Raw genomic sequence first — 23,829 nt, forward strand, 5'->3', positions numbered from 1 at the left:
GCGGGGGACAGTGTAGCTAGACAGCATCGGATGGTGGTCTGTAGGATGGTTTTGGAGGCGAAGAAGAAGAGGAGGAAAGTAAGGTTTGAAAGAAGAATAAGATGGTGGAAACTGAAGGAGGAAGAGTGTAGTGTGAGGTTCAGGGAAGAGGTCAGACAGGGGCTTGGTGGTGGTGAAGAGGTGCCGGATGATTGGGCAACTACTGCAGGAGTGATGAGGGAGGCAGCTAGAAAAGTACTGGGTGTGACATCTGGAAATAGAAAGCAAGACAAGGAGACGTGGTGGTGGAATGAGGAAGTGCAGGAGAGCATTAGGGGAAAGAGATTGGCAAAACAGAAGTGGGATCGACAGAGTGATGAGAAAAGTAGGCAGGAGTACAAGGAGATGCGGCAGCAGGTTAAAAGGGATGTGGCGAAAGCCAAGGAAAAGGCATATGAGGAACTGTATAAGAGGTTGGACACTAAGGAAGGAGAAAAGAATTTATACCGATTGGCCAAGCAGAGGGACCGAGCTGGGAAGGATGTACTGCAAGTTAGAGCAATAAAGGATGGAGAGGGAAATGTGTTGACTAGTGAGGAGAGTGTGTTGAGAAGATGGAGGGAGTATTTTGAGCAGCTGATGAATGAGGAAAATCAGAGAGAGAGAAGGTTGGAGGATGTGGAGTTGGTGAAGCAGGATGTAGATAGGATTAGTAAGGAGGAAGTGAGAGCAGCGATTAAGAGGATGAAGAATGGAAAGTCGGTTGGACCAGATGACATACCGGTAGAAGCGTGGAGATGTTTAGGAGAGATGGCAGTGGAGTTTTTAACCAGATTGTTTAACAGGATTCTGGAAGGGGAAAGGATGCCTGAGGAATGGAGAAGGAGTGTGCTGGTACCGATCTTTAAGCATAAGGGAGATGTGCAGACCTGCAGTAACTACAGGGGAATTAAGTTGATCAGTCACACCATGAAGTTATGGGAAAGAGTAGTGGAAGCCAGGCTGAGAGAAGAGGTGACCATCTGTGAGCAACAGTATGGTTTCATGCCGAGGAAGAGCACCACAGATGCCTTATTTGCTTTGAGGATGTTGATGGAGAAGTATAGAGAAGGACAGAAGGAGCTGCATTGTGTATTTGTGGATTTAGAGAAAGCGTACGACAGGGTGCCGAGAGAGGAGTTGTGGTATTGTATGAGTAAGTCAGGTGTGTCAGAGAAGTATGTGAGGGTGGTGCAGGACATGTATGAGGACAGTGTAACGGCAGTAAAGTGTGCAGTAGGTACGACAGACTGGTTCAGGGTGAAGGTTGGACTGCATCAAGGATCGGCCCTGAGCCCTTTCCTGTTTGCAGTGGTGATGGACAGGTTGACGGACGAGGTCAGACAGGAGTCTCCCTGGACTATGATGTTTGCAGATGATATTGTGATTTGTGGTGAGAGTAGAGAGCAGGTTGAGAAGAGCCTGGAGAGGTGGAGATATGCGCTGGAGAGAAGGGGAATGAAAGTCAGTAGGAGTAAGACAGAGTACATGTGTGTGAATGAGAGGGAGGGCAGTGGAGTGATGCGGTTGCAGGGAGAAGAGGTGAAGAAGGTGGAGGAGTTCAGGTACCTGGGGTCAACAGTGCAAAGTAATGGAGAGTGTGTTAGGGAAGTAAAGAAAAGAGTGCAGGCAGGGTGGAGTGGGTGGAGAAGAGTGACAGGAGTGATTTGTGATAGAAGAGTATCTGCAAGAATGAAAGGAAAAGTTTATAGGACTGTGGTGAGACCTGCGATGTTGTATGGATTAGAGACAGTGGCATTGAGTAAAAGACAGGAGGTGGAGCTGGAGGTAGCAGAGCTGAAGATGTTGAGGTTTTCGTTGGGAGGGACAGCACATGTAGGATGTTTTGGTGACAAGGTGAGGGAGGCGAGATTGAGATGGTTTGGACATGTGCAGAGAAGGGACATGAATTATATTGGTAGAAAAATGCTGAAGATGGAGCCACCAGGTAGGAGGAAAAGAGGAAGGCCAAGGAGGAGGTTCATGGATGTGGTGAGGGAAGACATGCAGGTAGTTGGTGTAAAAGAGGCAGATATAGAGGACAGGGTGGTATGGAGACGGATGATCCGCTGTGGCGACCCCTAATGGGAGCAGCCGAAAGAAGAAGAAGAAGAAATTCATTTCATTTAGCACATTTTCATGATTCAGTACTGTATATTAAAATGTAATTTTTGTAAATAAAATGTTGTTTTTTTTGTTTGTTTGTTTTTTTATCCAGTATCCATTTTAATCAATTGATTAATCGGTTATCGGAAAGTATGATCAAACCTCTGTAAAATCCACTACCGGTCGATCTCTAGTAGAGAACAACAATCTTGCATAGAGTGATTCAAATTTAAGAGACTGAATTAACTTTACATCAAAAACGGGTAGTAAATCCTTTATTCCTTTCTTGTAGAGAATTCTAAAAAAAAAAAAAAAAAAAAAAAAAAACCTCCGCCTAGCATTGGCTTTGGACCAAAATTTATTGAAATGGATGTTCAAAAAATTTAGTAAACCACTGATTAAAAAAAACTTTCTTTGACCTTTTTCACTTAGCAAACTATAGACCAACTTCAAATCTCTTAAAGCTCCTAAAAAATGCATAAACCTAAGACATACATGGGTTTTAAGGAAACATCATTGTACTGAGACAGCACTGTTTAAACCTAAAAGCACAGGTTCTCAATCTAGAGTTTTTTATGTGTATCAGCCCATATGGAGTTCCACAAAAATTAGCATTGAAGAGAATGCATCTGGTTCCTCTTCCTTCATGTCAGGAGGCGGTTATTTACTTGCCACCGTCATCTCTGGATGACGATTTAAAAAGCCCTAACAGGCATCAGACCTTATAAATTGTTTGTACTGCTGTGATTCCAGTCTGGGGTTTTTTTCTGTTAGAGAAATTTATCTTCGTGTTGTTTTGTTGCGAGATGTTTAATAGCCAGGCTCTTATCTGAAAAATTTAATCTCACAGCTGTTGACTGAAACAAATCTCCCTTTTGTGGGAGGCATTTCCCCACTGTCTGAGACGAAGCAAACATGGAATTACCCAACTTATCTACTTTAACAGCAAATAAAGATAGCACCACAGGGACAGTAGATATACTACGAATAATTTGTTCAGCACCCGATATAACCTTTTGCCGTCGGACCAGTTGGCAGCAAGAGACAAGATGCAATGTAATACTCGAGTGTTACTCTTAAAGAAACGTGGAGGCAGCATTTAAACCATACTCAATTCAAAAGACCATGTAGTTTTTCTATGATTAATAGTAAATTGTTTAACATGGGAACATGACAGAAATGAGCTACACATCATCTTCATGATATTCATTCAGGGAATATTAAAACAAATGAATTGCATTTGCTAACTAGACAGTACAACAAAACTTACTTCGGCTTCACCCATTAGGGGTCGCCACAGCGGATCATTTGTCTCCATACCCCCCTGTCCTCTACATCTGCCTCTTTCAGACCAACTACCTGCATGTCTTCCCTCACCACATCCATAAACCTCCTCCTTGGTCTTTCTCTTTTCCTCCTTCCTGGCGGCTCCATCCTTAGCATTCTCCTACCGATATACCCCATGTCCCTCCTCTGCACATGTCCAAACCATCTCAAATGGGCCTCTCTCACTTTGTCCCCAAAACGTCCTACATGCGCTGTCCCTCTTATAAACTCGTTTCTAATCCTGTCCATCCTCGTCACCTCCAAGGACTCAAAGGCAATACAACAACTGGCTAATAACGCTTTCTAGTCCCATGCTTGATACTTAATATTAAAATAATTTCAAAAATATATATTTTTTCAATATCTCCAGTAATTTTTGGTCCTGTGATTGATTTGTATGCACTTATTTCAATAATACTGTATAACTTGCATTCTACTACAATATTACATTTATAATGCTGGCACTGAGTTGAGCATTGAGTGGAGATTTTCAGTGAGCTACATTTTACTACCCGAAACACTTAATCGATAGCGATACAAGCCTACGAAGCAAAACGAATCAGGAAAATTCTCTATCCATAAACCGCTTATAACAATTTAAATCTTATCATTCAAACTGATGGTATAATCTGACACATATCTAAGGTCCTGAAAATGTTCAAGATTCCACCGAATCGGTCCTTGAACTCAATTGCACATTGCAAAATCAGCATCACTGTTCTTGCCAAGAGAGTCTGGACAAGGTATTAAAACAGCTGCTTACGATTGTGAAACCTCGATGGAAAGAAATTGGGTTTTCAAAAAAAGATCTGAGATTATAGTCAAGCTCATTAACACACAATTAATAAAAGATTTTCCACGTACTGGAAAACTACAATATATCTCGGCGGTTACGAGATCTTATTCAATAGTTAACAGCAACGAGCCTGCCAGTATTTAGTCTAGTGGAAATCTCATTAAAAAGCAGTTCATATAATTAAGAATTAAAAGCAACAAATGACATCTTGTCAGCGGTGAGACTGGGGGGGGGACCCGAAATGCAGGACGCAACTAGAGTAATGTTAAACAGTCTTTAATGAATAAGGTAGCAAGAGAAAAGGCAGCCAAACACTTATGAGCACAGGCAGCATGGCAAATTAGGAGAGGCAGGAACAAAACCACAAAGCAGTCCAGGGTCTGAACACTGGCAAACCGAGCAATGAGGGCTGAGACACAATCAGAATCCAATGATGGTTACAAAAATCAGGCATGGCAAACAGAGCAATATAGGGCAGATCAAAAACACAAACCGAAAGACAGTCCAAAGTCCAAACCGGTAACCTGGTAGTGCATGCGGAGTGCCTGGAAGATCCTTCTAGAAGACCTTGAATGTAAAACTATGACAATTTTAACTATGCTGAAAACCTTATGAGGAAAATCTACACATAAACCTAAAGGAGTTTGAAATGTTCAACATAGAGGAGTACAGATACTCATGCTTTAAAAAAAACTCTGGTAAAAGTTGTAGTACTGCCAACAGTTTTTCACTCAAGTTAGAAGTAAAGAAGCTCCGACATGTACTTAAGTAAAAAGTAGACTTTACTACTACCTTTTTTAGTGTTATACTGGTAACTGAATTTCCCATCATAATATATCAATACAAAAGAATTTGAAATATTGTTATCTAATGAATATATCCAGGATGAACATCCACCATATAGAACACAAGCAGGAAAAAAGATGGTGATCAGGAATGTCTTTGTTCTCAGTCATGTTTAAACCACTGACTCCAACGTTAGCAGGATTTAACCCTAGGCTAGCCTAGGTCTTCGGTGCGTGAGAGCCAGGAAATGATGCAGAGTAAAAAATATATTGGTCACCAAATAAATTTGAACTAAAGTAGCGACCCTGGTTTGAAAAATGTAAGAAGTATAAAGTACAGATTTTTGTGTAAAAAAAATGTAATGAATAAAAGGAAAATAAAGTGAAGTAAAAATCTATTCATTAAAAACTAATTCGAGTAACAAAGTATTTGTCCTTTTTTTTTTACTTCCCGTCTCAGATTACAAGCTTCTATAAAGTCACGAGACATTGCATGAAGAATGCTGTTGTTCTATCCAGGGCAAGTGGATTTTCTAGAGAGCAAAGATATTTCTAGAGAGCAAAGTACCCTTAAAAAAGGGTTAAAAAAAAAACACTGGACACATCGGTGGGCAAATATGATCTTGGATTGTGTTGAGTTTCATATTATTACACACAGTATGTCTTGTTTATCCTTTTGCCTTCAGGACACCATATTGGAAAATCATTTCCTCTGTCAAAAAAAAACAGCTACAACAGTAGATATAAGCCTTGTTACCAATCCCAGGATGGCAGTATGTCTCTAATTAAAACAAGCTCTTAGATTTGTGACAATAAATCTTTCCTAAGCTGGTGCACTTACGTAAATCCAAAAAATATCGGCAAAATTACAAATGTTTGGATTTGTATTCTAATGCTGGCAAAGACGTTTAGAGCATCAGACCAACTTTATTCAAGCAAAAGACACTATATGTTTTTTTTTTGTTTTGTTTTTTCACAATAATCATCCAGGGCCCCTAAAAGCTGACCACATTGTCCATGTGGCCTCTATGATGAATGTACAAGTCTCTGGCAAGAATAAAGTAAAGGCTGTAAGAGCCAAGCGAAAGATCAATTACGGACAAATTTCAAACACAGACGTTTCCAGTTTGTCACATTGCTGGCACTTTAATGTGCAGTTTTCATCTAATTAATTTCATGTCTAAAAAAAAAATAAAAAATAGAAATCACTAAATATGAGACTTTGGCATTGTCAAGGAAGCTCTCCAGAAGATTTAAAACTGCACTATTTCTGATAACGGCTCAACCCAAACATGCCAAATAGCTTTACTTGACAGACTAATGCATGTTCTGTCTGGAATGGAACAATCAATCAAAAGCAATGGCAAGGTAACATTCTTTCCACCTGTTCTGGTGTGAAAGCAAAAAAAGTCCTCAATGTGCATTAGCTAAATACATGCACTGAAGTACAAACAGTGGAACATAACATGAAAAATCATAGACCTTTCTAGATTAAACACTGTTGGATAAGATTTGGCATAATGCCATAACTACAAATAAACAGGCTTGGAAACAAAGGCTTTGGCACAAACATGCAATTTTTTTCTTGTTTGTCTTTTGGCTGTTGGACAGTGGTGGACGAAACACACAAACCATGTACTTGAGCTAAAGTAGGGATCATTACACCAGTAAAAGTGCTGCCTTTAAACTTACACTTGAGTAAAAGTACAAAAGTATTTGCCTTAAAACTTACTTAAGTATCCAAACTTCTGTGATTTATTATGGCTATAATGTTTCTATCATTTCTGTCACAAGACTCTGCTTAATCAACTCAGTTTATGTGAAAAGACTCTAATGTTACTCTCAGCCCACCGATCTATTCAGAGAATGAAACTAATGAGTCAAACACTGATTGATACCTATTAAAATGATCATAAGTCCTAAACCTTCTTTTTAATTATTAAAAAAAAATAATAATAATTGGCACAAAAAAGGCCACGGTTTGATTTGGCGTGTTCGAGACAGGAATTTCTTCCATCATTGATTCCACTCAAAATGTTCTGCTTGCTGTTGAACTGACGCTGAACTGAATGTTGGTGCTAAGTACATCCCACCAAGCGTCAATTAAAACAAGTTGCGTCTTTCACCCGTTTCCATTTGGGGAAACACTTTAGTAAAGCACAGATACACGAATAAGCAACTTAAGTACAATAACAAATTGCATTTACTTCGTTACTGCTCCCCATAATGAAAAAGTTTGGTGAGTTACAAACTGAGGGACAAGAAAAAAGAATGAATAAAAACGAGTAACAGATAGGGGTAATTAGTACTAGAGAGAGTTTGTTTGGTTTGGCAGAGATGGGGAAGTCCAGAGATTTCCAACAGTCCTCGAACTTCTATTATTCTATTAATTATTAATAAGGAATTGTAAACTGACCTACTCAAGGAGTTGCTTAGAACAGGTTGAAATCTAGGAAACAATGTAATCTAACAGAAATCATTCATGTTCATGTCCCATTGAATTCAGGACTACATACACTTTAATTACATTAGGTACAATTGTGTGCCTTCAACTTTTGGTGGAGAAAAACTATACATGGCTGGAAAACGCCAGTGTCCCAAAACTAGTGTTCATATACTATAGAAATACTATAAAGAATAACACATATTTTTAAGTGTTGTAATCATTAGTGTTGTAAGCATGGTTTTTCCCCCATAGGCAAGTCTTCAGTACAGAGAAAAGAACAGAGGACAAGTCTTTCCGTCTTAGAGAAGGAGGGATAAAAAGAGGTTTGTAAAAAGAATTATTATATGCTTATAGTTCTTATAATGCAAAAAGAGAAATCGCACTTTGATATGCTAAAGACAAGCCTATATTCATTTTATTTCCTTTTACCGGGAGACATTGTGCAGTAGCCGGATCCAGCAATCTAGTTTACAGATTCAAAGGTCTGTTACTAAAATAAGAAACAAGCAGAAACAAGCATTCTCCACTGAGAAAATTACCCACTGCTTCTCTGGAAAGAAAAAACAAAGCTTAATTTTGTTTAAACAGAATAACTTTGGGCCCCTAAATTGCTCTTCTGCACCTTGATTATTTTTTTCACCTTAGAGAATGGTCCATTGATTTCTCATATTTTCCACCCTGGTGAATTATAGCTTTTAATTAAAAGGCACCTGATGGACTCTCAGACCATTAGAAACAAAGACTGAACACTTTGGCCTGAATGTCAAGTGTCATGTCTGGAGGAAACCAGGCACCGCTCATCACCTGGCCAATACCATTCCTACAGTGAAGCATGGTGGTGGCAGCATCGTGCTGTGGGGATGTTTTTCAGCAGCAGGAACTGGGAGACTAATCAAGGGAAAGATGAATGCAGCAATGTACAGAGACGTCATTGATAAAAAAACTGCTCCAGAGTCCTTTGGACCTCAGACTGGGGAGACATTTCATCTTCCAACAGAATAATGACCCTGAGCACACAGCCAAGATAACAAAGAAGTGGCTACGTGAGGACTGAATGTCCTTGAGTGACCCAGCCAGAGCCCAGACTTGAACCCGAATGAACATCTCCGGAGAGATCTAAAAAATTGACTGTGCACCGACGCTCCCCATCCAACTTGATGGAGCTTGAGAGTTTCTGAAAAGAAAAATCTGGGAAACTGACCAAAAATAGTTGTGCCAAGCTTGTAGAATCATACTTCAAAAGATTTGAGGCTGTAATTGGTGTCAAAGGTGCTTCCAAAAAGAATTAAGCCAAGACTGTAAATACTTATGTACATGTCATTTTTTTTGTTTTGTTTTTTATTTATAATACATTTGCAAAGATTTCAAACAAACATTTTTCCTGTTGTCATTATGGGGTATTTTTTGTAGAATTTTGAGAAAAAAAAATTCATTTAATCCACTTCGGAATAAGGCTGTATCGGATGCACTGTACCTATATGTGTAGCATAAACTTTAAACAGTAACGGAGTGGACCATGCAAGTTAGTGACTTTTTCGAGCTGTGGAATTTTCATCGAGTGGACAAAACAAGAAATAAATAAACCTAATACATGTAGTCCCTCACTTACGATGGAGATGCGTTCTGATGACCCCATCGTAACATGAAAATATAAAAGTCGAGACATGGCTAGGCCTCCTACCCAGGAGTCTTAAAGAATGGTGATCAGTATGGAGTAGTATACTGTAAATAATTTAACAAATTACAGTACATCATTAAGCAAAACAGAGCCATTTATAGTACTGTAGTGTATAAACTAGGAGTGGAGGGCGGAGCATACGCTGCTACATTTGCTTGCCATGCGAAATAAAAGTCGAACCATCTTAACTTGGGGACCATCTTTATTTGGCCACATCGTTTCCAAAATGTCATTTACCCGATTCCTCGTATACAGAACTGCTTTACAAATGCAATATCAAACTTACATTACTCAGAACATTAATGTTGTGATTAAAAAATCTGAATAGATTGGTTGTGATTGTCAGCGAATAATCACAACAGTGTCGCTGTTCAGCGTATACAACAACTTGATTGAGACTGAGAAATACCGGTCATTGCAACTGCAATCTCTACTTAATCTCCAGTGACTAGATAAAAACCATTTTCTCAACAAAAATAAATAAATAAATAAATAAATAAATAAATAAATAAATAGTAAACAAATAAAATAAAATCAGAGCCAGAAAGTGTTTTATGGTATGATGAGACGGACATAAAACTTTTTATATTTTTTTTTATGTTTCCACAAAAACAAGTCGGTGAAGCATGGTGATGGGAGCATCGTGTTATGGAGCTGCTTTTCTACAGCTGGGACTGGGGATCAAATCATAAAAGAAGAAATAATGGATAGGTCCAAATATCCAATTTAGTTTGGCACAAAACTTGCAAGAGTCTGTTGGACAGCTGAGGATGAAAAAAAAGATTTCATCTTCCAACCCGATAACAACCTGAAGCACAAATCCAAGTTAACAGAAAATTAATAGCTTTAGAATATAAAGATCAACTTTTTTGGATGGGCCCTGTCAGGGCTCGATCTAAATCATTATTCAGGGAGGATTTGATAGATCTAGAGCATTTTTTCTATGAACTGTAGAATAACATGGTCAAATAAAGAGAAGTTAAAGATGGTTATTATTACGTTATTTCGTTGGCCATCACATTATTCACATACCACCCGAATCTCTTTACAGACAATGCCCTCACACAACTCTCAACCATCTGGACACAAGGAGGGGAAATTATGCTAAAATGCTTTTGTTGACAAGTTCAGCATTTAACACTATAAATCCCTCCAAACTCACCAACAATTTGGAGGACTTGAGACTGAGCCCATCTCAGTAGATGTGGATCTCCAGCTTCCTGACAGACAGACACAAGTAAGTTATTAAGCCTCCTGCTGTACCCTTCATACAACCTTTGCCACTTCCAACTCTACCACAATTGTCAGGTTTTCTGATCGCACTGTTGTAGTAGGTCTGATCTCTGATGAGAAGGTCTACTTGGAGGACATCTAATGCGTAGAGAACTGGTGCCAAGAGATTCATCTCTTACTGAATATCAGCAAAACGAGTGTTTTTGGTACCTTGGTCTCACATGACAGAGGACCTAACATGGTCGTGTCACATCCACACCCTAGGGAATCCGGCCCCTCAGCATCGGTTCTACCTTGGAATATGGGACGTTAATCTGCCATGAAAGATGCCCAAGAACTTTTCGTTTGGAAACAGCACCAAGCATCCTAAAATGGTGGCTACTCAATGTGTAAAAACGATGTCCTATACACCCTGAACCACTCTTTCACAGTTTGAGCCCAAATTAATCCTGCTATTGTATTCTTGGCACATGTCTGCACCATCAGGGAAGAAAAAAAATCCATTGACAGAAAAAATCCTTGTCATTTACTATATGCAGGTAGTCAGCTGACCTAACTTTTTGGGCATAAAACATGCTAGTAAGCCCAGACCTGAACAACTGAAGCAACCCCAGATCGTAACACTTCCCCCACCACCTTACACCACTGATAGGTAGGCATGATAGGTACATCACTTCATCTGCCTCTATTCTTATCCTGATGCATCAATCACTCTGGAACAGGGTAAATCACCACATGACCTTTTTTCATTGCTCTAAAGTCCAATCAATCTCAAATTAAAGCCCTTTCTGAAATTAACCTCTGTTTTTTTTTTTAAGGCCACACAGCTGTTTAGCCCAAATCCCTTGGTTCCCTTCGCATTGTAAATGTGGAAATGCTCTTATTGTTCTACTCGTTGTATTTTTTCTTTTCAATAATTTGATGATCTCCAGTCACAACTATACAAGATTTTGTTTCGACCACATTTCTCTGAAAGATAATGGCTCACCACTATCCTTTCAGGTTTTTCAAAATGCGTTATACAGTTGTTGATAGTTTCAATAATGTCCATAATTGCTATCCTTGCCTTCAGACATGGAAATATACTCACTGTATCAGTTAGTTGATTAGTCTTGTTTATTGTTTTTTATAGCAGAAAAATGATAACACGGGTGTGCACACAATGTGTATATGGATTCTAAAAATGATGGGGAACGGTGGCAGCTAAATAAAAATAACTGCCATTTTTGCCAGCTTTAAAATATTTTCAGGCAAGTCTGTATGTAAAATCTATGGGAAAATAACAAATGATGAATTATGAGGCAAACACCAAGGAATACATTAATGTAACTCACACGATTATTCGTCTATGGCACATTGACTCCTACTTAGCAAACAGTGCGGTGTGATTGTTAGTTGCATACCGCTCAATCAGGGTCCCAAACAGCAACCTGATGCTCCTCTGGATATTTTCGGTGCAAAGCCAACTCCACTGATCCTTCATCAGCAGACACAGGACATTCAGAGCTGTGTCAGCAAGCACAGTCTCCCCTGTCGGATAAACACTTATTAAAGATGTGGAAGATACATGTAACTCCTCAAAATGTTAGCATCGTTATTAAATGCAATTCAATTCTGATGTTACTGTTACGTTCAACACATTTTATACAGCAAAAGAGCTGATTCCTAAGTGTCTTTAAATATATGCAGTCATTCAATTCAATTTATTATCATTTGTATAGCGCTTTTAACAACGAGCATTGTCTCAAAGCAGCTTTACACAGATAATACGAATGAACATGTTCTTTATAAGTGTAAGTTTGTCCCTGATGAGTGGGCCGGTAGCGACTGTGGCAAGGAAAAGCTCCCTGAGATGGCACAAGGAAAAAACCTTGAGAGAAACCAGACTCAAAAGGGAACCCGTCCTCATCTGGGTGGCACCGAATGTCCAGTTATTACAGCTAAATGATGTTGAAGTGTGCAGTAATGATGATCAGAAGCAAACTGTGGTCCTGTGTCAGTGTAGCAGACTGTTAACATTAAGTACAGTCCAAATCCATCCAGTCATCTATCCTAAGCATTAACAGAATATCAAATATACAAAAAAAAAGCAAACCAATTCTATTATAAATCTATATAAAACCATGCATCCGATACAGAAAGTCTGATGTTATATCCAGCCGATGTTTCAAATCCGATTAATATTCGCACTGGTGCATCCTATTAGGAACGTTTCCGTTTTAAACATATTTACAATTTGATTTAACTGAAATAAGGCAAGTAAAATATGAACAACTTTACATTTACACATATTCTATCGATATTATCACCCATTACACTCCTTATTACACATCTACTCGCCTGAGGCAAAACTGATGCAATGTGGATGTGCTGCCCTCTAGAGGCAAGATAAAGCTTTGTAACTTGTCCTCAAAGCTACTGCAAAACTTTACTAACCTAATATTTCTACGAAAAATACAGCCTACAAAAATAAATGTAAAACAGAAAACACCTAAACTATAGATTATATTGAGATATAACTGCTAAAATCAACCAGAAAAAAAACGTGTTCAATTCTACTGCTTTTTCACCAGCTCATCAGTTGTAAGCTGGTAAACTAGTGACAGTTGTCAAAATGTAAGAAATAAAAATTCTCGAAGGCTAAACAGCTGTTGTGCATGTGGAAATGCTCTGACTGTTCCACTGTTGTTTGTTTAATGATTTGACCAAACATTTAATAATCTCCAATCATGATCTTTAAAGATTTTGTTCTGACCACATTTCGTCCTTGAAGATGATGTCTCACCACTAACCCTTCTTCTTCTTCTTCTTCTTCTTCTTCTTTCGGCTGCTCCCATTAGGGGTCGCCACAGCGGATCATCCGTCTCCATACCACCCTGTCCTCTATATCTGCCTCTTTTACACCAACTACCTGCATGTCTTCCCTCACCACATCCATGAACCTCCTCCTTGGTCTTCCTCTTTTCCTCCTACCTGGTGGCTCCATCCTCAGCATTCTTCTACCAATATAATTCATGTCCCTTCTCTGCACATGTCCAAACCATCTCAATCTCGCCTCCCTCACCTTGTCACCAAAACATCCTACATGCGCTGTCCCTCTAATAAACTCATTTCTAATCTTGTCCATCGTCGTCACTCCCAACGAAAACCTCAACATCTTCAGCTCTGCTACCTCCAGCTCCACCTCCTGTCTTTTACTCAATGCCACTGTCTCTAATCCATACAACATCGCAGGTCTCACCACAGTCCTATAAACTTTCCCTTTCATTCTTGCAGATACTCTTCTATCACAAATCACTCCTGTCACTCTTCTCCACCCACTCCACCCTGCCTGCACTCTTTTCTTCACTTCTCTAACACACTCTCCATTACTTTGCACTGGAAGGGTCACCACTAACCCTTCCAGATGTGAATAATGCGTTGGACAATTTTCAAATTTATGCTGTTTCAGAGATCGCCTCAGTTGTTTTTCAATTGTGAACACATAGGCAAAAAATAAACAGATCATCTTAAGAAAGAAATATCTGAAGGTTGACAGGTAGTGACTATATAAAAATATTTATATATCTAAAACAATTTCCCCCCAGACATAATTTGAAGTCACTTTGAGGTCTCTCACACAAGGTGAACCAAAGAGCTCAGAGCCTCAGATTTAAAAAAGAAAACACTGAAACAATACATTATACTGAGCCATAACTGCTAAAATCCACCAGAAAAAAACAGCCCCAAAATTTGACAGGCAAATATTCCAGTGGCTTTCTGTAAAATAAATACACCAATCAAAGAACTGCTGTATTTTCACTGGTTCCTCCCTGCACTATTTCCAAGTATCTTGAACACAGCATGTTCATTAGCAATAAAAAGGGCACCGAAATCAGAATCGTGGTGATTTACATAACATTGTCACAATTTGTGTAAGAATTGAAATGCACGATTCTCAGCACAGCAGTGACAACAGTAACCCACGAGAACATAGCCTCGGGTTTAGTAAACGCATCTCTGTGCTGCTAAGCGCTATTGAGTATCACAGCAGGGCAGCCGTCTAAATGTCTGTCACAAAATGTCAAAGATCAGAGGTCGATGAGTGCCTGATGACTAAGTGCTGGCGGAGGTGCATCAGGCACCCAGAGATGCTGAGATCTGTGCAGCACTCTATCCTGAAAGTTGCCACATCACAGAATCGAACCCCACACATTGACAAACGGACATCCTCAGGCAAATGCGCATAAAAGCAGAATGCACGCTTTTACATTTTTTTTTTTCACACTTTATTCTGTATCCTGTCTTGTTGTTCATTAAATGTTGATCTACTACAAACCAGTTTTCAAACTCTATAAATGAGTTTGACGATACCGGTGTCTAAAAATGATATTTGTATTCTGCAGCATTTTGCTCGATCAGCTATTCAGTTTTCTTTCTGTGATTTCAGAGTTCATTGTTTCTTACCCTGATTTTGAATGACATTTTGTAACTTGCTTTTTGAGCAAGCGCAGAGCTCCGTGTCTCCTTTGGTGCCGAGGCTGACGTCCCGTTCTCCATCTGAATCTCGGCGTGGTGCTTTGCTCACAAGGTGCTCCTGCTCCAAAATAAAGTTCTCTAGACTGTCCATGGTGAGGCCATTGAAAACCTGAAAAGGGGATTTTCTTTATACAGTTAACGTTCATCAATTCAGCACCTAATACACCAATCATGTACGTGTGGTGCACAAATAAATCGCAAACGATAAAGCGACGGAGTCACTCACTGTGCTGGTTTCATCAAAGCAGTAAAGCACTTTGGGTTTCATGTCAGACACATTAAGAGCAGGAGCGATTTTACTGGAGAATCGCATCCTGGACCTGGGTTACGAAAAGAAACAAAAATCGCTTAAAAAAAAAAAAAAAAGCACCACAGGATTTAAAATATGACTACAAATGGTTGCATTGTGCACATACTTGCTCTTCTTGTCTGAAGATAATTTCCCATCAGGCTCAGCATCCACTTCATCCGTGGGGCTTTGCGGCTCGGAGCGAGGGAATGCTGTCTTTAGTGTATCAACTATAGCGTTTACCACAATCTGCCAATTTACACAGAACACACCGTCAATAAATTAAATAAATGCATACAATCAATTAATATACATTATATGCACACAATTCCTTTAAATGCAACTGATTGCTAAATCGATTTTTAGTCAGCTGTACTACAGTAGTGTTAGAGACATGTTCAGACATGTTCAGACATGGCAAACAATACAGTTTAAATACATATAACTTATATAAAATATTAAGAATCATCAGATGAAAATGGATCTGAAACAGGGAAGCTAATTTTAGATGCACATGTAATGATTGTAACTTCTTCTGGATCTACACTATATGGGCACTATATGTTCCCACAAAGTTAGAGGAACATAATTATATAGGACGCCTTAGTAAGCAAAACCGTTACATTTTCCCTTCACTTGAACTTAAAAACTCATTCCTGTTCCAGCATGAGTTGGAATAGAAGATATTGAGTTGGCTGATATAGAGCTCTCACCTCAACCCTCATGAACGCATGTGGAATGCATTGAAATGCCGACTGCTTCCCAGACCCCACTATCCTCACCCTAGTGATGGTTCAGTAGCTCAGTGGTTAAGGTGCTGGGTTACTGATTGGAAGGTTGGGGGTTCAAGCCCGGGTATCACCATGCTGCCGCTCTTGGGGCCTTGAGCCCGTATCACGGCCGAAGCCTGCGCTCTGACCCCAGCAAGCTGGGATATGCGAAGAACGAATTTCACTGTGTTGTAATGTATATGTAACAAATAAAGGCTATTCTATTCTTGATCAGTATCTGATTTTACTAACGCCCTTGTGGTTGAATGAACACAAATCTCCACAAGCACACATTTCAAAATCTAGTGGAACACCTTCCCAGATGATTGGAGGTTATTATAACAGCAAATAGGACTAAATGTGGAATGGGATGTCTGTTAATCACTCGATATTAATGTACCTCACAATTTATTATTTATGCCAAATCCTGTGATTGACAGTCATGGCAATATTTGATAGACCCGCATAAAATGTCTATGAAGTGGTTAGAATTGCAAATACAAAAGAACTTACCTTGTCTATTCGTGAAACGATGAACGGCTTCTTTACAAAAGCGATCCTCGCGTCAGTGTTAAGGGCAAGAAACTCTTGCATTTCTTCACAGTTGGCAGTTTCGGGTATTGCACACAGATGCTACAATCAAAAGAATCGAGATTCTTTCAGCAAAATATGAAACCAGATGGTCAAACAAATGAAATAAATAATAGTAATTAAAAAAAATTCATAAATAAATAAGACATGTGATTAGGTTTCATAGGTATGTGCTGGAGAGAGGAATCGCAAAAGGGTTCTGGACGATAAGTATAGTATAAGTATAAATATAAGTCTAGAATGATTTTCGTGTTGTATAAAGTTTTTTAAAAATAAATTACATTATAAACAATCTAAGGTGTTTTTTATTTCAAATGTAAGATTTGACTTTTTAAAATTTTAAGAAAAGATGATACGCCATGATATACAATTATTTGAAAAATAAATAAATAAATAACCGCAGCTCATTTCAGCCAATCAGATTTCAAGAAATAATATATAATAATATTATATTATTCCATACTCTAGTATAGACTCTAGTATAATCTACATTCTAGTGTGTAATTAACATTTATCCAGTTTACAATTAAAACTTTGAGATATTCTCTCTGCTTTATGTACAATGTAATCAGTGACTTCTGACCTTAAGGAATGTTTCCAGTAAACTTTTTCTGGCCTCAACTCTGTCACTGTCCATGTTTCCGAATGGGAGCTCAGGAAAGATTTTCTTAGGTCCTTTGACATCTACAATTAAAACAATTTACAAATGCATTTTTAATAAAAAATAAACTTTAAAACCAGGGGTAAAACAAATGATAAACTTGTTAGCAAGCATTTACATTTAATGTCATTTGGCAGAGGTCCATATCCAGAGCAACTTGAGGTTAAGGCATTGGACTTTGGAGCAGAAGGTCACAAGTTCAAATCCCAACACTACCAAGTCACTGGTGGGCCCTTAAGCAAGGCCCTTAACCCACACTTGCTTATCTGTAAATCACTTTGGATATGAGCATCTGCCAAATGCCATAAATGTAAATTAGCTCATCTAATCAAATCACTCATTATATATATTTTATATATATATATATATACAGTGAGGAAAATAAGTATTTGAACACCCTGCTATTTTGCAAGTTCTCCCACTTAGAAATCATGGAGGGGTCTGAAATTGTCATCGTAGGTGCATGTCCACTGTGAGAGACATAATCTAAAAAGAAAAGTCCAGAAATCACAATGTATGATTTTCCAACTATTTATTTGTATGATACAGCTGCAAATAAGTATTTGAACACCTGAGAAAGTCAATGTTAATATTTGGTACAGTAGCCTTTGTTTGCAATTACAGAGGTCAAACGTTTCCTGTAGTTTTTCACCAGGTTTGCACACACTGCAGGGGGGATTTTGGCCCACTCCTTCACACAGATCTTTTCTAGATCAGTCAGGTTCCTGGCCTGTTGCTGAGAAACACAGAGTTTGAGCTCCCTCCAAAGATTCTCTATTGGGTTAAGGTCTGGAGACTGGCTAGGCCACACCAGAACCTTGATATGCTTCTTACAGAGCCACTCCTTGGTTATCCTGGCTGTGTGCTTCGGGTCATTGTCATGTTGGAAGACCCAGCCTCGACCCATCTTCAATGCTCTAACTGCGGGAAGGAGGTTGTTGCCCAAAATCTCACAATACATGGCCCGCTCATCCTCTCCTTAATACAGTGCAGTCGCCCTGTCCCATGTGCAGAAAAACACCCCCAAAGCATGATGCTACCACCCCCATGCTTCACAGTAGGGATGGTGTTCTTGGGATTGTACTCATCATTCTTCTTCCTCCAAACACGTTTAGTGGAATTATGACCCAAAAGTTCTATTTTGGTCTCATCTGACCACATGACTTTCTCCCATGACTCCTCTGGATCATCCAAATGGTCATTGGCAAACTTAAGACGTGCCTGGACATGTGCTGCTTTAAGCAGGGGAACCTTCCGTGCCATGCATGATTTCAAACCATGACGTCTTAATGTATTACCAACAGTAACCTTGGAAATGGTGGTCCCAGCTCTTTTCAGGTCATTGACCAGCTCCTCCCGTTTAGTTCTGGGCTGATTTCTCACCTTTCTTAGGATCATTGAGACCCCACGAGGTGAGATCTTGCATGGAGCCCCAGTCCGAGGGAGATTGACAGTCATGTTTAGCTTCTTCCATTTTCTAATGATTGCTCCAACAGTGGACCTTTTTTCACCAAGCTGCTTGGCAATTTCCCCGTAGCCCTTTCCAGCCTTGTGGAAGTGTACAATTTTGTCTCTAGTGTCTTTGGACAGATCTTTGGTCTTGGCCATGTTAGTAGTTGGATTCTTACTGATTGTATGGGGTGGACAGGTGTCTTTATGCAGCTATTGACCTCATACAGGTGCATCTAATTTAGGATAATAAATGTAGTGGAGGTGGATATTTTAAAGGCAGACTAACAGGTCTTTGAGGGTCAGAATTCTAGCTGATAGACAGGTGTTCAAATACTTATTTGCAGCTGTATCATACAAATTAATAGTTTAAAAATCATATATTGTGATTTCTGGATTTTTTTTTTTAGATTATGTCTCTCACAGTGGACATGCACCTACGATGACAATTTCAGACCCCTCCATGATTTCTAAGTGGGAGAACTTGCAAAAAAGCAGGGTGTTCAAATACTTATTTTCCTCACTGTATGTGTGTGTATATATATATATATATATATATATATGGATGTCAAATTGAAAACGATGTAACTTTCCCTTATGCCCCTTAAAAAAAAGTTATGGTTTATGCCTAAATACCATCTTTATTTTTTCATGCTACACTATATTGCCAAAAAGTATTGGGTCACCTGGTCATAAGTATGGTATGTGATTTTTGAACATTGTATTCCCCATTTAGTCCCTATTTGCTCTTATAATTTTCTCCACTCTTCTGGGAAGATGTTCCACTAAATTCTGGAGTGTACTTATGGATATTTGTGTTCATCAGCCATAAGGGTGTTACAAAAGGCAGGTGCTGATGTAGGTAAAGAGGCCTGGGGTGCAGTCAGCGTTCACATTCATCCCGAAGGTGTTCAGTAGTGTTGAGATCAGAGCTCTATAGCAGACCACTCAAGATCTTCCTCTCCAAAGCATGTAAACCAGATCTTCATGGAGCTCACTTTGTGCACAGGGGCAGTGCCATGCTGAAACACGTTTGGGTTTCCAAGTTTAAGTGAAAAAATAAATTATATTACAGCACATCTAAAAACAATTGAGTGCCTCCAGCTTTGTGTTAACAGTTTGGAAAAGAAGCACACATAGCAGGAAAGGTCAGGTGACCCAATACCTTTGGCAATATTGTGTATGTTAAACCTGTGAGGAAACGTATTATACACACTATGACACATTGTGCCAAAATGTTATATGACCTTTCTATTGCATTTTCTCATGCTTCCTTTCCACATAATTTTTTTTTCTACTTTCTACTTTCTACTTATCTGTGACCAACTACAAATGAAAAAAAATAATAATAATCTGGACATAAAACCTGCTTAGTGATTTGTCCATTTGTCGTTGGAACTTACGTTTGAGAATCTTGCGTAATTCCGGTTTCTCCTCCAACCGGGTTTGCAGGTTTAGGAATTCACTATAGCGCCGATTGACCATGTGATAAGCCATTGGCTGCAGTGTGCCTGGATTCTCCGTGTCCACGGCCGTTTCGTACTGCAAAGCATTGGCAAAGAAAATTATTGATATTGCAGCCTGATAATACAATTGCAAAAAATAAATAAATAAATAAATAAAAACCTCTTTCGTTCTTAACACCAGTCAAGACTTAACAGTAGTACATGCAGTTTTGTTTAAACATCACACACAGAACACTGTTTACAGTAAACTGTATTGTTTTCACATGGCACTACTCTATTTTCGGTTCGCTTGTACAAAAAAAGCTATTGTGATATTTAGTGCACCTTGTGTTCGCCTGCTTCTTAGTCAGGTGTAAAATCATTAAACAAAGATTTCATCCTTAAAGTGAGTACACTAATAACAGCTGAAGTCAGGGTGAAATCAAGGGTGCTTTTTACATTACAACACAGTGAAATTCTTTTTTTGCATATCCCAGCGATGTTAGGAAGCAATGGTCATACGTGATAGAGCACCCCTGCAGCACAGAGGGCTAAGGGCCTTGCTCAAGGGCCCAAGAGTGGTGGCATGGCGATACTGCGGATTGAATCGCCAACCAGCCCATCAGTAACCCAGAGCTTTACAATTCTAATGTCGCATGTTTGGATTTGGCTTACAAAATAAAAAGATTGTTTATATAGATGGTCCCCCGAGTTACGATGGCTCGACTTAGGATTTTTCGATCTTACGATGACGAGAGCGATGCGACAAAATTGTACAAATATTACAAATTTCGCGCAACATATTATATATATATATATATATATATATACATATAATGTATATGTACAGGTAGTCCCCTACTTGTACATATACATTACATATATACACATTATATATATTATATATACAGTGTGCACCTGTAATAGACCTACTAACATACGACCTGAACTAATATTGAGACTTCAGGAATTCCGAGGGGACTTCAGAGATCAGTAATACTCCACAGGATTATGTATGTTTAAAGCAAAATTGAAATAACTGGATTAAATGCACACACACCTTCACAGTGTAGAGTGTGTATGGATGAGAGCCTGTGCCTCTGTGCTCCTTAGCTGTGATGGTGCCTGTGATACGAAGGTTCTGAATGACAACAGGGCCTTCAGGACTACTGAGGGTTTCGAACGTGAACGGAGAGAACTGTATGGATCCGGTTGAAGGTGAGGAGGCTTGAAGAGGTTCCGACAGAGCAAGTCCGTTGGCGTTCAACACCACTGATGTCTCCAAACCACTTATTTCCGTTCTCGTGGAAAGTTCTGGAAGAGCACAAAAGCTTGAAGATAGTTCATCCGTCCCATCAGGGATATCAGAGGGTTGCATGTCCAAAACCATGACCCTCGGCGCATTGGAAAAGCCTTGGAATTCTTCTTTTTGGTCCAGTAATCCAAGTGTGGGACATTCTGTAACCGGCTCTGCCGATTCTTCTTCTGTGCCTAGCAGAACCAAAGATTCTAGAGAGCTCCTTTTGAAATCGTTCAGCGGAGACTCCAAATCAGAGTCTGTTTCTTGGTAGAATGGATTGGATTTTCGCAAATAATCCTTCGAAATGAAACCCGGGTGCTCCAAAGGAAACGACTGTCTGACTGCAACTTCATCCTCGTGGTTCTGTGGACAGTAAAGATCTGCAGAGTGAAGAACATCCAAATTTGTCAACTCAGGTGTTGGTGTCTCGACCGTAGTGGGAGTATCAGACTTGATCTTCAAGGCTAAAGAAGATGGAACCTCGGCATCCTGCGAATTTTTCGCATTTAAAACCAAAGGAGTAGGAGATGGCATTTTCTCGGACTCGGCCGGTTTGGTTTCTGGATTTTTGGACCTTGTAAACACATCCACAATCAACATGTTCAACCAATCTGGATCTGACAGTTTCGATATTAAAGGCAAAAGAACATTGCACGTTATAAGTTCACACACTACAAATCTTCCCGTTCTCGTTTCAAGATGTGGCGGAGGGACAAGTACGTGTAACAGCAAATCCACTATTGCGCGTGCATAATTCACTTCTATGGCAGAACTCTGAAGAGCTGGGTGAGGAACACAAAGCGTGCTGTATTCCTTCCAGAGACTCTCGTTATCCTTCACATTTCGGTCCTCGCCCTCTTTTCCTGCCATGATTTCCTTAGCTTTAGAGTAGCTCTGAAGATGGCATCCGCAGAGATCTAATATCCTCAGAGTTAATGCTTTCCTGTCGACTTTCTTTGCCCGACGCTTGAGCTCCATCGCCATCGAGAGCATGGAGTTGTGGATCTCATCCTCAAACTCTCGTTCTGTGGAAACTGTGTTATACCATGAAGATACAAAATCTCGGATGATCTTACAAACCGTGTTTTGGATCTCGTGGTCTAGCTGTATCTCACTCTCGGGGGAAGAACGGATCTCTTCCAGTGTCATGAAGCGCTCGAGGTGGACGACACTTTCAGACTCGAGGAGAGCCTGAGAGCCGAGCCACCCTCCCATAACTACTAGGAGGCTCGTGAACACGCAAAGGAGCCAAACATTGATCAGCAAATGGAAGAGGACAACCCATGCCAGGAGTACGCCAAATCCAAGAAGTTTTCTTTGCATCATAAATTCAGACAAGGCCATCATAGATGGGCTGAGGCTCTCAGGGTGACTCATGGCAAAGCCGGGCTCCTGTTAAAACAGATCAATGCAGAAAATCATTCACAAAGAGCAAAAGAAAGACATACAAGTGGGATGCATTGAATCGAGAAATCCACCTTTGACAACCTGAAGACCTGGTAGTTAAGATTTCTCCATATTTGGATATTAGAGCAGGACATAGTTTCTATGCACAGAAGAAGAAACATAGTGCTATAACACTCTTGACCAAAAAAAATAAATACTCATTAAATATACAAGTAGCCTTGAATTTGCTTCAATTCATATCCAATGCTAGTTCTTGATCAGCTAACAAGCAAGCTAGCTCTCAATAACTACATCTATACGAAAAGTGAAACTAAAACAGTCTGTTCAGTACCACTGAATGTTCCGTTAACATTGCTTTCATTCATGAGTGGTTATACATTGTTATATTTAATGCTGTTATTATTGTAATTATAAATATAATAAATAGACAAATATATTTAAATACACCTGGGGTTAGATTCAGGGAGTTCCGTTAGCTAGCTAGGTATTTAGCCGCATTGCTATACAAGCATACGCTGAATAAAGAAATAATAAACTTTCACCTGTTCGGATAAATCCGGAGAAAACTATTTAATAAAGCGAATTCATGTTTTACAGCCGGCTACATCACTCCATGGCATCATACTGCTGTCGTCCATATTTTGATTCAGTAGTGAATCAGTAGCGATTCCGCAAGCGATTCTGCAAGCGATTCAGCAAGCGATTCTGATTCGAGGAATCGACTCAATAGCAGGAATAATATGGAAAATTAAAGGTATGTAAATTCAATTCAATTCATTTCTGTATTATCTTTTTTTTTTAATTCTGCATTAAAAATGACATTTAAATCACCACTTTCCTACATTTTCGCTATACCTCTGGCTCAGAATGCATTTTAAAATACACTGCATGTTTCTACAAATATCACAATGGATTATGATGAAAATGCAATCCTGAGTATCCTAACCATGAGTTTTAAAGACATTTAAATGAACATTGTGCCACCATTTTTGTTAAACATATAAAATCAAT

At 39.3% G+C, this 23,829-nt stretch overlaps 1 protein-coding gene across 1 annotated transcript in view; it reads right to left on the reverse strand.

The window, feature by feature from the left end:
* Positions 1 to 23,519, reverse strand: part of snx19b (sorting nexin 19b) — a 36,171-nt gene extending 12,652 nt beyond the window's left edge. The window contains exons 1-9 of the mRNA XM_083549621.1: positions 23,361 to 23,519; positions 21,172 to 22,803; positions 20,070 to 20,208; positions 17,140 to 17,240; positions 16,479 to 16,598; positions 15,323 to 15,444; positions 15,133 to 15,226; positions 14,835 to 15,015; positions 11,792 to 11,918 (exon numbers count right to left, since the gene is read on the reverse strand). Coding sequence (XP_083405747.1) covers positions 11,792 to 11,918; positions 14,835 to 15,015; positions 15,133 to 15,226; positions 15,323 to 15,444; positions 16,479 to 16,598; positions 17,140 to 17,240; positions 20,070 to 20,208; positions 21,172 to 22,788 — 2,501 coding nt within the window. The 5' untranslated portion in view covers positions 22,789 to 22,803; positions 23,361 to 23,519. The remainder of the gene's footprint in view (positions 1 to 11,791; positions 11,919 to 14,834; positions 15,016 to 15,132; positions 15,227 to 15,322; positions 15,445 to 16,478; positions 16,599 to 17,139; positions 17,241 to 20,069; positions 20,209 to 21,171; positions 22,804 to 23,360) is intronic.
* Positions 23,520 to 23,829: the final 310 nt, after the last annotated feature.

This window comes from Silurus aristotelis, assembly GCF_946808225.1.
Source record: "Silurus aristotelis genome assembly, chromosome: 8".
Lineage (NCBI taxonomy): Eukaryota > Metazoa > Chordata > Actinopteri > Siluriformes > Siluridae > Silurus > Silurus aristotelis.